General features: G+C 41.9%; 1 protein-coding gene across 3 annotated transcripts in view; it reads left to right on the top strand.

The window, feature by feature from the left end:
• Positions 1 to 15581, top strand: part of SPAG5 (sperm associated antigen 5) — a 97232-nt gene that overhangs the window by 68135 nt on the left and 13516 nt on the right. For all 3 annotated transcript variants that reach the window (XM_075854270.1, XM_075854271.1, XM_075854272.1), the window contains 4 exons: positions 238 to 406; positions 8144 to 8237; positions 12805 to 12876; positions 14225 to 14351. In XM_075854270.1, the coding sequence (XP_075710385.1) occupies positions 238 to 406; positions 8144 to 8237; positions 12805 to 12876; positions 14225 to 14351 (462 nt within the window). The remainder of the gene's footprint in view (positions 1 to 237; positions 407 to 8143; positions 8238 to 12804; positions 12877 to 14224; positions 14352 to 15581) is intronic.

Genomic DNA, 15581 nt, shown 5'->3' with positions numbered 1-15581 from the left:
AAAAAAAAAAACTCCCAGAGTGCTTCTTTAAATCGCTAATATGTGATCTGCATACAGAAATATTCTCGGATGACATAGATCATGTCATTCCTGCTTCCTAAAGCCCCAGGGCAACAAGTAAGTGTTCACATTAAAGTAAAAAAATCTATCTTCATAGAATAGGAAAAATAAAAACTGGCAAAAAAGTTAAAACTTCTAGATTTTCACTGTATTTGTTCCACTGTGCTTCACTTGCAGGAAGGAAATAAGTGACCTACAAGGGAAGCTGTCACACTCTCAGGAGGACGCTCAGAGCAGGATCATGAAACTGACCAAAGAAATCTCAGACTCCTCTGTGGAGTTATCCAAAATCAAGTCACACGTGCTGGAACGGTTAGGTAATCTAAAAGAGGCTACGAAAACTGAGGTACTGAATCTTCTTTTTTCTTTTAAGCCATTTGTGTAATGCAGTGAAAAAAAAGTGAGAAAATAATAAGTTGGAATTGTATGAAGGCAGTGTACTGTAAATTCCGCTTATAACCAACAATTAAGTCGTCCTTGTCATGTGAACACTACATGGAGACCATTTAAAGGGTAACTAAACATTCAAAAAGCTTTTGACGTCATAGCATAGTGACGTTTCAGGAGCTTTTATCGGTGGGCGTCTGAGCACTGATGCCACCACTAATTGCTAAATCGTAGCGAGAGAAGCTCTCGGGTGAGCGCTGAGCCGCTTCGTTACTGATCGTCTTTTCTCGGAAAGCCGAGCAGTTGTTGTACAGGCTCATGGACTTTCTATTGAGACCTTACACCAATTGCTCGGCTCCCCACCGATCAAAACTTCTGAAATGCCACTGACATGTCAGGAGTTTTTTCTTTTTTTTTTTTTTTAACGTTTTTAGTTACCCTTTAAGGTTAAGAGATTAAATAAACCAGAAAGAAGAAAAGTCACGACCAAGTATTTGCAAAATTACAAACAATCTTTATTTCAGTCAAACATACACAGAAAACACATTACAACTATACACAGTAAAAAGAATGAACCCTCATAAAGAGATGGAATCCGAACATAAAAGCAGCCTGGTCCCCCAGATGTTAAAATGGTCCCGAGATCCCACAAAGAGCATAAATCAATATTATTAGGCAGGTGCTAAGCATAGTACATTTGCACAGATAGATACCTAAAAAAATATACATGCAAAGTGCAGTCATAGGCAAACTAATGAGCAGTATACCTACACCTACGTAGTGGAAAATGAGCAGATCAGGACCGGGAGGGGAGAACGCTGCCAGACCCGACACGCGTTTCGCTGGTGCTTCGTCAGGGGTGACGAAGCACCAGCGAAACGCGCGTCGGGACTGGCAGCGGTCTCCCCTCCCGGTCCTGATCTGCCAATTTTCCACTACGTAGGTGTAGGTATACTGCTCATTAGTTTGCCTATGACTGCACTTTGCATGTATATTTTTTTAGGTATCTATCTGTGCAAATGTACTATGCTTAGCACCTGCCTAATAATATTGATTTATGCTCTTTGTGGGATCTCGGGACCATTTTTTTATTTTATTTATTTTTTTAGACTTTTTTTTTATTGAGTTTTACAAATATCTTTAACATACATATAATATATAGCAGAAATGGACAATACATAGCGTTATTCATACCCTGAAACTGGTACAGCTATGGTACATATTCTTTCTTCCGCTGATAAGTCCAAACTTTTCTAAATTATAGAGCTATTGCAGCTTTGGCAACAGATTACACATAAAAAACCAAAAACATTTAACACGGTAACTATGGTAGCCTGACCAATAATTCCTCATTTGTCTCTTCTCCTGTTTCCATTTATGTCTTGCTTTCAATGTGTTCCTATCTGACCGTTTGATTCTGCTGTTTTTAGCCTCCCTAATGTCCCTTTAATATCTTCGATGAGATACCATTTAGTTTGTCTGAAACCTTCCATCGTTTTTGCTATATCGGATTCTGTCATTTGTTCTAAGAATGGCTTCCATTTTCTAAAAAATTTCACCGTCCCCCGTTCTTTGTGCCTCAGTGCCTCCATTCTGTCCGAATGTAAATATCTATATAGTTGCTGGACTAATTGTTCCATCTTCGGGGTGTTAGTTTCCAACCAATTTTTCAAAATGCACCTCTTGGCTATAAGTATTATTATATGTGCTAACGGTGGTATGCGTTGCAATATTCCCTCTTCTGCAGTGTCCAATAACGCTATTGAATGAAATAATAACAGCGTCGGGCTCAATGGAATAGTTTTACCCCATAGCTTCTTGATATATGCCAATACTTCCGTCCAATATCCCTGAGTAGCCGAACACAACCAGATACCATGATATAAGTCTGTGTGTGGTTGAGCACACTTTGGGCAGGAATGTATCCTATTTGGATTTCCAGCTGTGGGTGGTATATTAAAAGCATAAATGGCTGCATGCATCAGTCTAAATTGTGTCTCCCTCCACACTTCATTAATCACATGCTTTCTCACTGTTTGCCATCCCTCCAGTAACTGTTCATTTATATCTGGGGTTTTGAAAATACGTCTCCAATATGGGAATTGATTTTTATTTTCTAGTCGTACATAAATACCTTTCATTGCCCGATATAATTCCGACAGGGACTTCCTATGGGAATCTTCTCCCACTAGTGCATTAAAGGGGTTATCTATTATTTCTTTTTCTAAATTCACCACCAGCTTCGTACAAAAAGCTCTAATTTGCATATATTGCAGAAAATGAGTTTGCTGAATCCCATATTCACTCCCCAGTTCTGTTAGCGTTTTTAACCTCGGTTCCGTCACATGTAATACATGTTCTACTGTGTCTATCCCTTTGTTTTTCCATGCCTTAAATAGACTACTAGACTTCCCCGTCGGAAACCGGGCATCATTCCACAGGGGCAAATACTTAGACAATTGGAAGGAAAGGCCCTGTTTTTTCCTCACTTCCTTCCAACACATTATTGTGTCATGTAATATGACTGAGGACTTGACCTTTTGAGGTAGGTGTCCTAGCTTAGTGTGTAACAAAGCCCGGAGATCATATTCTCCCGCCAGAGCCGACTCCAAGTCTCTATTCGAGTAGTAGCTAGTTTTATGTATCCAGTCCAGGACATGGCGGAAAAGGCTAACTATATTATACCCTCTCAAGTGTGGTATGTTCACCCCCCCCCTTGCCAATGATATCCCTGTAATTTTAGCAATGACACTCTAGGGCGCTTATACATCCATATGAATTTCGTTATAGCCGAGTTGAAGGCATTTACATCTTTATGTTTTAGCAACAGCGGCAGTGTTTGCAGTGGATATAGTAATCTCGCAAAGGAAATCATTTTGACCAAATGGCATCTCCCAAACATGGGCAATGGTAAAGCCATCCATCTTTGTAATTCTACTTTTATTTTGCGGAAAATGGGTTCGTAATTCAGTTGGTATAGTGTTCCTGTGCTCCGCCCTATATGTATTCCCAGATATTTTATTCGTGTTTTTGCTATTTTAATTCCCAGTCGCTGAAGGTTCTCATCTGCTGTGTGATTATGATGCGTTAAACCTAAAAGTTCACACTTGCTTGTGTTAATTTTCAGTCCCGCATGTTTTCCATATTCCTGAATCACTTCAAATACTCTAGGCAGGTGTCTGGACGGATGAGAAAGAAATAACAGAATGTCATCTGCAAAAACCGCTGTTTTAACTTCCATTTCGCCCACCTGGATCCCTGAATATATCTGCCCTCGCTCCAGGACCCGTATCAAAGGCTCCAAAGCAAGGTCAAATAAAAGTGGTGACAAGGGACACCCCTGTCGTGTGCCCCTTGACAACTTAAACATTTTTGATCTAATGCCCGGAGTGCAAACTGCTGCTGTTGGATTATTGTATAGCGTTTTCAAATATACTCTGAATGCTCCTTGTATATTGAATTTATCCATGACCATGTCTAACCACCTCCACTCAACATTGTCAAATGCTTTTTCAGCATCCAGTAACACTATCGCTGCCTGGTTGTGTGACTTTACCTCGGCCCTTAGCCCGTCCATGACTCCCAATACCTTTCTTATGTTTGTCACTGCCGATCTACCTTTTATAAATCCCACTTGTGAAGGACCCACCAATAATGGCATTATCTGAGCCAGTCTGGTCGCCATGATTTTCGAGATTAGCTTAAGATCCTGGTTAATTAAAGATATTGGTCTATAGGAGCCCGGCAGTAACAAATCTTTTCCCTCTTTGGGCAACACTTTTATATACGCCATGTTTGCTGCTATAGGAATGCCTTCTCCCATTAACAATGAATTGAAGTATGTTAGTAACGGCGGGGTTATTTGATCTTGTAATATTTTGTAGAATTCCGCCGGGTAACCATCGGGTCCCGGCGCCTTTCCATTTGCCAATGTCTTAATCGTCTGCTGTAGTTCTTCCTGTGTGATAGGTGCATTCAATTCCCCTAATTGTTCCTGGGTGAGTGTGGGCATGGGGAGATTAGCTAAAAACTGGCTACCTTGTAAATCCCCAGGTCCCGCTGTGGAAGTATACAGCTGCTGGTAGAATTCCTCTAGTACAGCATTTATTTTCTTAGGGTCTGAATGAATTTGGCCCTCCTTATCCTTCATTTTAGTGATGTGCGTCTGCGGTCGGAACCCTCTAGATAACCCTGCTAGCATCTTTCCGGCTTTGTTACCAAACCTAAAAAGCTTGGCTTCATAGAGTGATCTCCCGAACCTTTCTTTGTTTTCCAACCATGTCTCAAAATGTCTTCTGGCCTCTATCCATTTTAGCTTTTTTCCTGTTATAGGGTCAGCTAGAAAGGTAGAGTATGCCGCTCTAAGCTCATCACTGCATTCTCTAAATTTCTGCTGTGCTTGTTTTTTCCTAAACGCTGCATACGATATGAGCCTCCCTCTTAATACCGCTTTCGCTGTTTCCCAATAAAGTGCCTGGTCAGTGACATGTTCTGCATTATCTATCGAATACTCCATCCACCATCCTTTTAACTTCTGTTGGAAATCTTCCTCCTCCGCCAAATGAGTTGGGAATCTCCACTGCGTGAAATCCCCCCTGGGGTGTTTATCTATCAGCACCAGTCTCACTGGCGCGTGGTCCGATATGATCATGTCAGTGATGTCTATTTGATCCAAGTACTGTAATAATTGTTGACTCAGATATATGTAATCTATCCTTGACCAGGATTTATGGTATGGTGAATAATAAGTGTATTCCCTATCATCTGGATGACTATATCTCCACCCATCCGTTACTTGTGTAGTTTGCGCAAATTTCGCTAAAATACCATCTGTGCCTAATGCCGATGTCTGAATACTTCTCTTCCTATCTTCAGCCACACATTGCACTGAGTTGAAGTCCCCTCCCACTAACTTCATTGCACACGTGTCCGCTAGCAATGTCGTCTGCAGGGTCTGGAAGTAGGTGCGGTTGTTTGTGTTAGGTGCATATATATTATAGACACTGATCTCTCCCAATTGCGTGTCTAATAATAATCTTATCATGCGTCCCTCCGAATCTACCTCCTTTGAGCACATCGTTGCGGCAAGATTTTTATTTATTAAAATCGGGACCCCGTTTTTTTTTTTTATCGCCGGAGAGCCGTATACCTTTCCCACCCAAAATTTTTGCATCCTGAAGAAATCTTTTTCTTCCAGGTGCGTTTCCTGGAGTAAGACCAAATCTACCTTCATTTTACCGAGATGTCTCAGAACCATTGACCTTTTGTGTGGGGACAAGAGCCCCTTAACGTTCCATGTTACTACTTTCATATAGGATTCTTATGATATGTGCCTGTGTTTACATTTGATGTATCTTCATCCCCTAGGAGGAACCACTTCACAATATTCCCTTCGATATGGCTACCATTCCACCTTAAACTCCAATTATAAACCAACAATTTAACTCTTTTTGTTGTCTTCTGACAACCTCCCTTCCCCCTGCTTTTATTCCTTTTGACTTCACTTTTTTCTGCCATGTGTTCTTCTTTCACCTACTCTTAAATCTGTCCTAAGCAGCCTAACTTTCTTTATCACATATTAGATTAACATTTGTAACATAACATATCTCCCGGGTTCACAGATATATATCTATACATCCCACCTTGTCATCCTTTTTTGCCACTTCCCTTCTTTAATTATCCCAGAGAGAGATCCCGCCAAACAAAATATATCTGGAGCTAAACATCTGTATTACTCACTACTCCCATAAATCGGACAGTCCACCATTTTCTGGCTATGTGCCCAGGTTATCAATGCCTCGGCGTCTGCGTCAGCCTTTTTTCTTTTGGCGGTTGTCCTTTCTGGTGCGACGTTTCCTGTTGCGTTCCACTTCTTGCGGGGTTGTTTTCTGCCGCGGTAGATCCCGGACCTTTGAGTATGTCCTTGTATACTGCTTCCGCTTCCCGATGATCCGTGTAAACTTGCAATGTGCCATTTGGCGTTGTTACTTTTAAAATCGCCGGGTACTGAAGTTGAAACTTCATGCCTCGATGATGAAATGCTGTGCAGATTTTGCTAAACAATTTTCTTTTCTTCGAAACTTCCGCTGAGTAATCTCCAAATAACATGACTGTGACCCCATTTAATTTTACCGGCCCTCTTCTGGTCTTGTACTGACGTAGCAGCGCTTCCTTGTCAGAGTAATCCAGGTAGCGAACTATGACTTGTCTTGCCCTCTGTATCTGGCCTTGTGGCTGTGTCAGCTTTTGTCTGTCTGGGCCCACCCTGTGCGCTCTTTCCACCTTGCACGGACCATCCATGCTCAGCATCTTCGGGAGGTCATATTCACAGATGCTTTTTAAATGCGTTGCCGGCACTGTTTCTGGTATTCCCACCACCCGGACGTTATTTCGTCTTGATCTGTTCTCCAGATCATCTATTTTGTCCAGCATTTTTTCCTTCTCTGCTACCAGCTCCTGCAGTGTGCCATGAGTCTCTGCTGCCTCATCCTCCAGCATCGAGATTCGCTGTTCCACCTCATCTAGTCGTGTACCATGTTGCACAAGGTCCGCCTGTATCTCCTTCAGAGAGGCTGATATAGTACTGGCTAGGGTGTCCTGTATATCAGGCGTAATGAGTTTAGCCACTTCCATGGCCAGTCTTTTGTAATCAATCTTCATCGAGGTCGAGGGTTCCCCTCCCCCTTCCCCCTCCGACATTTCATCCTCTTGTTCTGACGATGGGTGACTCACCGTCTGTTTATCTTTCCTGGTGACCGGTGGCATCGCTATGAGTGCTTCACAATAAATGTCCCTGTGTCAGATTCTGCTTTTATTCAGGGTATATCAGTGTGTTTCTTGTCGTCTTATCTGTGCGCTAGTGACTCCTTCCGCCCAAACCTGCAAGATGGCGTGGCCTCTCTCCTCTGTGTTGCCTCGGCAATTTTGGCGCCAAATCACGTACTTCGTGGTGTCCGCTGCACCCCGTGCCGTGTCCCTCTGCTTTTCCGTGTCTTTCCTCCACCTCTCCTCAGTCAGCACTGTTTGGTGTATGAGTTTTTCCTTTTTTGTTTTTGCACTTTTAATGGCTTCTATGCCGTCTCACACCGAAGGTACCTCGAGAGTTTCTATGGCCGCCGCTCTGATGTCGGGACTCTTCCTCCACGCTCTACGTAGTCTGCCGATGAGATGTGTGTCCTTCCCCGTTCAATACCGTAAGTTTACTGGCTATGTCAGTCGATTTGGGTGTTGTAGGGCTGGAGAGCTCCTTTTCACTCTCCTCGCATGGCAGCGCCGGAACCGGAAGTCCTCGGGACCATTTTAACATCGGGGGGACCAGGCTGCTTTTATGTTCGGATTCCATCTCTTTATGAGGGTTTTTTACGGTGTATAGTTGTAATGTGTTTTCTGTGTATTTTTGACTGAAATAAAGATTGTTTGTAATTTTGCAAATACTTGGTCGTGACTTTTCTTCTTTCTGGTTTATTATATCAGTCACTGTGACCATTGCCACAATTTGGGACATTGCTCGGTTTGTTAAGAGATGAAAGCTAAACTCTGGTTGCTATGGACCACAAAGCTATTTTTTTTTAAATGTTTTGATAAATGATAGAACATAGAATAATTACATTTTTATATTTTTAAAGTGCAACATTTGTATTCGGCTCCACAATGTTATGTTCTGGATGCATAACCTGATTGTAATCCTTTTTTGTAGGAAATAGAGAGTTTACCTGGATCACAAACACCTGGTCGGAATCTTGTACTATCTAAGGATGAAGAACTGACGGCTACAAATATAAATACTGCAGGTAAGAATTTTACATTAACCCCTTAATGACCGGGCCATTTTGCACGTTAATGACCAAGGATTATTTTTTGCTTTTTCATGGTTGCATTCCAAGAGTCGTAACTTTTTTTTTATTCCATAGACATAGCCGTATAAGGGCTTGTTTTTTGCGGGACGAGTTGTATTTTGTAATTGCCCCATTTTTAGATGCTTATAACATATTGATTAACTTTTATTAACTTTATTTTAGGAGAGAATTGAAAATAAGCAGCTATTCCAACATTGATTTTCACGTTATAAATTTACGCCGTTTACTATGCAGTGTAAATAACATGTTACCTTTATTCTATGGGTCGGCACGATTACGGGGATACCAAATATGTTAAGGGTCTTATACGTTTTTCCTACGTTTGCACAATAAAAAGCCTTTTAGAAAAAAATTACTTGTTTTTGCATCGCCGCATTCCAAGAGCCGTAACGTTTTTATTTTTCCGTCGATGTGGCCGTATGTGGGCTTGATTTTTGCGGGACAATGTGTAGTTTTCATTAGTACTATTTTGGGGTACATAGGACTTATAGATTAACTTTTATTTTATTTTTTATGGGGGGAATGGGAGAAAAGAGAATTTTGCCGTTGTTTTTTGCGTTTTCTTTGGACGCCGTTCATCCGGCGGTTTAATTAATGTGTTCATTTTATTGGTCAAGTTGTTACGATCGCGGAGATACCATATATGTGTATGTGTGATTTGTTTTGACAGTTTTACTAAATAAAACCACTTTTTGGACCAAAAAAGTCGTTTTATTTGACTTTGACTAATTTTTTTTTTATTTTTTTTCACAAACTTTATTTAACTGATTGTCATTTTTTTTTAAAGTCCCATCAGGACACTTCACTATGCGATCTGTTGATCGCATATATAATGCTTTGGTATACTTCGTATACCAAAGCATTATTGCCTGTCAGTGTAAAACTGACAGGCAACCTGTTAGGTCATGCCTCTGGCATCGCCTAACAGGCAGATGCTGAAGACAGACCTGGGGGTCTTTGTTAGACCCCCGGCTGTCATGGAAACCCGACGGCGACCCGCGATTTGTTTGCGGGGGCGCCGATCGGGTGACAGAGGGAGCTCCCTCCCTCTGTCAAACACATTAGATGCCGCTGTCACTATTGACAGCGTCATTTAATGGGTTAAACTGCCGGAATCGGAGCGCGCTTCGATTCCGGCAGTTGCAGCAGGAGCCAGGCTGTGTATAACAGCCGTGCTCCTGCCGCTGATCGCATGGGTACGCTGTCAGTACCCGCGCGATCACAGGACGGATATATCCGTCCTCCTGCGCGAACTAGCAGCTGCTGAGGACGGATATATCCGTCCTTCAGCGTTAAGGAGTTAATAAAGTGCAGGTTCTCTGTAGCACTTTAGGCTTTTAGGGCGTTTCTGTTTTAAACATGGTTTAACTGCAGGGCAAGGCAAGATAACTATGCTTGTCATGAGCGGCAGGACGTTGCTGCATCATGACGAACGTACTCGTTATGCTGATCGTAGGGGCACATCAAGTGTACCCATGCGATTGGGAGCTGGGCAACGGCTGATACGCAGCTCCGCTGTAAAGTTGGAACTCTGAGAAACACCTGATTGCCACCGTTAATGCTGATCGCGGCTTTTAAAGGGAAAGAGTGAGGGGGACTACCTGTGATGCCATTAGGGAACAGCCCAGGATCCATTGAAGGACCCCAGGGCTGTCTGACTATATTTCCTTTTGTTAGGGTATACTTCGGTATGCTCTTAATTGCCAGTGTATAAATCAGTAGATATAGGTATATGCAAGTACATTTAAAGAGACTCTGTCACCACATTATAAGTGCCCTGTCTCCTACATAAGGAGATCGGCGCTGTAATGTAGGTGACAGTAATGCTTTTTATTTTTAAAAAAACGATCTTTTTTCACAACGTTAGGAGCGATTTTGGTTTATGCTAATGAGTTTTCTTAATGCCCAAGTGGGCGTACTTTTACTTTCGACCAAGTGGGCGTTGTACAGAGTGCATGACGCTGACCAATCGGCATCATGCACTCCTCTCCATTCATTTACACTGCACTAGCGATATAGATATATCACTATGTGCAGCCTCATACACAAGCCCTAACATTACTAGTGTCCTGATAATGAATACACATGACCATCCAGCCTGGACGTCATGTGTACTCAGAATCCTGACACTTCTGACTCTTTTTTTTTTTTTTTTTTTGTGAGATTCCGGCAAGTGAAACCAAATCTCGTTTAGCTCCGTGATCTCGCGAGATTTCGTATCCGTTGCTGGAATCTCACAAAAAAGATTCAGAAGTGTCAGGATTCTGAGTACACATGACGTCCAGTCTGGATTTCATGTGTATTCATTATCAGGACACTAGTAATGTTAGGGCTTGTGTATGAGGCTGCACATAGCGATATATCTATATCGCTAGTGCAGTGTAAATGAATGGAGAGGAGTGCATGATACCGATTGGTCAGCGTCATGCACTCCTCTGTACAAGGCCCACTTGGTCGAAAGTAAAAGTACGCCCACTTGGGCATTAAGAAAGCTCATTAGCATAAACTAAAATCGCTTCTAACGTTGTGAAAAAAGATCGGTTTTTTAAATAAAAAGCATTACTGTCACCTACATTACAGCGCCGATCTCCTTATGTAGGAGATAGGGCACTTATGTGGTGACAGAGTCTCTTTAAAGTTAAATATCAAAATAAAAAAATCTCCCTATGGGATTCCAAAAAAGAAAAATTAATAAGAAAAAAAATACACGCATGCATATATTTTTATTTTACAATACATGAGCGTTAAGTCCCAAAACAAAATACTTTACACATATTTGGTATCTTCACGACCATAACAACCTGCACCAAAAGTTTATAGCAGCATATATGATTGGTGTATAATGAAGAGAAAAAAACAAGTGCAACGGAACTTTTATTTGGCACTTTTGCTAAAATAAAAATGAATCTAAATTAAGCGATAATGTAAATGTAACCGTTTCATACAGCTATGTCAAACAAAAAATAAAGTTAAGAGCACTGGGATACAAAGTGGAAAAATCCAGAAATTGTTCTGGTCCACTAGGCTTTAATTGTCCTGCGCTTTACTTTTGTCAAGGGTATATTTTATCTAAACAAAAAACATATAAATAATGGAGCTGCACAAGTCTGCTTCTTTACTGAGATATTGCAGCTGATCCTCCCGGGATCTGCACTGTTTGCTGAGTAGAAACTGGCGAGATCTTCACCGAGCATGCGCTCTTTCTCTACTTACTCAATACTGGAGCGTTGCTGTAGGATGTCTATGAATTCTTATAGGAAAACTTTGAATCTAGGTTGCCTGCAATAAATAGCATAGAGTAAGGCTCTGTTCAAACTGGCATCAAGGCTTCCGTTTTGACAAGAGCTACGACTATAACAGATCCAGACTTAAAGGTGTTTTCCACTTTCTAAAAACTGATGACCTATCCACCGGATAGGTCATCAGTATATGAGCAGTGCGTGTCCCACACACGGACCCCTCACCGATCCGGCTGCCTCCGGGTGCCGGACGATGCTGCCGGAAGCAGTTGGCTCCGGTCAATGAATAGCAGCCGAGCTGCAGCTATGCTCCTATTCAACTGAATACGAGCAGAGCTGCAGTTCTGCCGAACGGATGCTATGCAGATCCATCTGCTTTCAGCCCCAACTACAGCATCCCGTTCAAAACGACGGAACCCTTGCACAACGTAAACAAACGGAAACCATTGGCCCCGGATCTGACACCATTGAAATCAATGGTGATGGAAACGGAAATCTATGCTTTCCATTTGTGTCAGTCAGGGCTCCATTCAGTCAAAACGGAACCCTGACGCAGATGTGAATGAAACCTTAGACTTATATTGGGTCAGTGTTTTGTTTTTTTCCCTGTTTTTATATTTGATAATATAGTTTAGATTTCTGCACTATTCTGCCTATTGGAAAGAACTACTGGAATTGTGAACAAAGCCTAAAAGAGAGCAATCCTGAGCGTTTCGGCAGTTTTTACACCGATCCTGAGAGGTTTAGTTGTATAAACTTTACAGCAATGGTCCGCTGATTCGGAGGGGATGCTTGTCCTTTGAACTACAGCGCAATCGGACCGAGAGGAAACAAACTACTCCATATGAAAAGTCAGAGTGTGAATGTATTGATCTACTCCCAGCAAACACTGCAAACCCCAGTTCTTGGCTTGGTAGATGAAGAATACAGAGAGGGAGGAACACGGTAGATTGTGCTGCTCTGTCACATACTGCTATTTGTAAATGTGGGATGAAGGCAGGGGTAGCTTTCAGCCAGTGTAAGATTCTCTTTGCTAGTTCTTTAACAGTGGAAGGTCTGATGGCAGAATAAGATCTTTCTCTGGATTAAAATGTTGTATTTTTTATTGTTTGCAGCTCTGTAGATTACATTTGCCGATGCATATTCTGACATTTGCTGGCCATGTTTTAGATGAACAGTGCTGAACGATTTTCAGAGCATGTTTTTTCAATGAACATTCAAATTGTTTTTGTTTTTTTTACCATTCATTTTCTTGACTGCAGGCAAAAGAGAAAGCATCTGGAGTAAAACTAGCGCATTTACTGTAGTACTCCCAGTAACCTCCCCATCTGCTGGTAAGTGTTAAATGGTATGGAATATCATTGTGTTATCTTGGTTTGTTACTACAGCGATCTAAAAAAAATGACCTTTTTAAAACAAGACTGAAGAGCTGCCATTCATTTATTAGCCGCTCCTTCTCTAGCAGGCACGATATGTTCATTTAAATGGCCCCCATATAGTATACTACTACATATCCCCTGCAGAACTGTATGCATGAGCACAACTTCTCACAGTAGTAACAGCTGATCGTGCAGGGTTTTGGTTTTATAAGCGGCATTCATGACCAGATCGCAGAGTCGGCTTCATTTTAATATATATATTACATATTTGTGTATGCAGGTCTCTGCTTTTCTTTTTAGCATTTTTTTTTATTTTTTATTTTATTTAAATCATTCCCATATTTAATAGACATGTTCGCAGTGTTGTAAGACAGATCAGTACGCTGAATGCAAAACACAGAACTGCATGATGCAAGCAACTTTTCATGGTCCAAGAGTATCTTTTATATCCACTCTTTTAGCCAAACATATAGCTGTATATATACTAGTCCTTCTCAATGAATTTGAATATCATCAGAAAGCTAATATATTTTAGTAATTCAACTCAAAAAGTGTAACTCATATATATTATATAGATTCATTACACACACTGATCGATTTGCAACATTTTTTTTCTTTTTAATGTTGATAATTGTGGCTAACTGTTAATGAAAACCAAAAATTCTGCGTCTCAAAATTTGAATATTGTTTAAGCCCAATTTCAAAAATGATTTTTAATACCCAAATGTTGGCCTACTGAAAAGTATGTACAGTATATGCCCTCAATACTTGGTCGGAGCTGCGACTTTGCATGAATTTCTGCATCAATGCGGCGTGGCATGGAGGTGATCAGCCTGTGGCACTGCTGAGGTGGTATCAATGCGGCGTGGCATGGAGGCGATCAGCCTGTGGCACTGCTGAGGTGGTATCAATGCGGCGTGGCATGGAGGTGATCAGCCTGTGGCACTGCTGAGGTGGTATCAATGCGGCGTGGCATGGAGGTGATCAGCCTGTGGCGCTGCTGAGGTGTTATGGAAGCCCAGGTTGCTTTGATAGTGGCCTTCAGCTCGTCTGCATTGTTGGGTCTGGTGTCTCCTCTTGCTCTTGACAATACCCTATAGATTCTTTATGGGGTTTAGGTCAGGTGAGTTTGCTGGCCAATACAGTGATACTGTGGTTAATAAACCAGGTATTGGTACTTTTGGCAGTGTGGGCACGTGCCATGTCCTGCTGGAAAATGAAAAAGCCTCTCCATAAAGCTCCATATAGATAATGTGTTGTTTTTTTTTACACGTGATTGGTAAAAATGTTTCTTGATTTCTAGGTACACCAGAGAAACGTTTGCCAGATATAGTAGTTGAGTTGAGTAGCATTGTTGCTGATGTCGTCACCACCTCGTCGAATGCCATGGAGAAAAAACGGCAGATCATCCAAGGCTTCAAAATGGAAATGTGAGTGGGAGTAGAGCAGAGACTGCTTAAGTGTAATACTGGTGCCTAATATAATATGAAGGAAACTCTATGGGTATGTCCATTTTACAGTTTATATAGACTTAACCTACATAAACAGTTGAGTAACTTTGTAAATGCATTACATTACTTATCTTTTACTGGTACATAGCTGCATTCACAGTAACGCAGGCTTCATACCTAGAATCTCCCCTCATTGTTTGCTACCTCAATGTCTGATCAGAGCTTTCACTGGAGATTGTGTTTTCTGAGAATCGTTATCTTTACATCATACACTATACCGTAATCTGATGTTGGGAACGCAAACTTTTTAGGGATCCTACTTGAATCTCTTCACATTACCAAGAAAGGGATGGATCTGTCCTGGATCGAAGGAAGTTAAACTGCTTTCTTTGCTTGCTGAGTATTTCGCATAGAATCCCTGTGGTCGGTGGTCGCATTATTACTATGTACACATTGAAAAGTTTCAGGTGGATCGTCAACGAGGGGAAATACTCATTAGTCCCAACTCAGACCATGGAGTGTGTGAATGATCTTCTCCAGGACTCTCCATCTACCCGGTTTCGCATATGGGTGTTGGGCAGGATGGTCTTGACTTTCGAGGCAGTTCCATATGCAAAATTCCAATCCAGGTCCCTCAAAGGGGTGAGGCTCTTGTGCTGGGACATCTCAGGACTGACAGTACAAGTTGGTTCTCCTGCCAACTTGGGTTTGTCAAAGTGTGATGGTGGGAGACCACACTGGCCATCACGATAGGTCAGTCTTTTCTCCGTCTCCAGTGGCTGGTCGTCTCAATATATGCCAGTCTGTCCAAGTGTGGTTCAGCTTTTTGGTCTCCACGTGTTTCAGGGCGCTTGATCGCAGGAGGATATGGCCTTACAGATCACCGTTCTGGAATTGAAGGCAGTCTTCTTAGCCCTTTCCCATTGGACTCTATTTCAGTGTTGGTCAGTCAGGAACCAGAACGAGAACTCCACAGCGGTTTCTTATCTGAACCACCATGGCGACACCAGAGGTCTGGCGATTCCATGGCAATCCTTTCAGATGCTATTGTTGGCGGAGCAGCATATTTCATAGCGGTCAGTAGTCCACATACCTCAATTGGGCGCAGATTTTCTCAGCTTAGAGAGACCAGCTCTGGGAGAGGGGTCCATTCACCCTAAAGTTTTCCATCAACTCAGACTTTAAAAACAAAAAGGGATCTAGCAAAAC

This window comes from Rhinoderma darwinii, chromosome 2 (genome assembly GCF_050947455.1).
Source record: "Rhinoderma darwinii isolate aRhiDar2 chromosome 2, aRhiDar2.hap1, whole genome shotgun sequence".
In the NCBI taxonomy this organism is placed as follows: Eukaryota; Metazoa; Chordata; class Amphibia; order Anura; family Rhinodermatidae; genus Rhinoderma; species Rhinoderma darwinii.
Note: the sequence above shows the minus strand (reverse complement) of the source record. Positions and strands in the feature narration are given on the sequence as shown.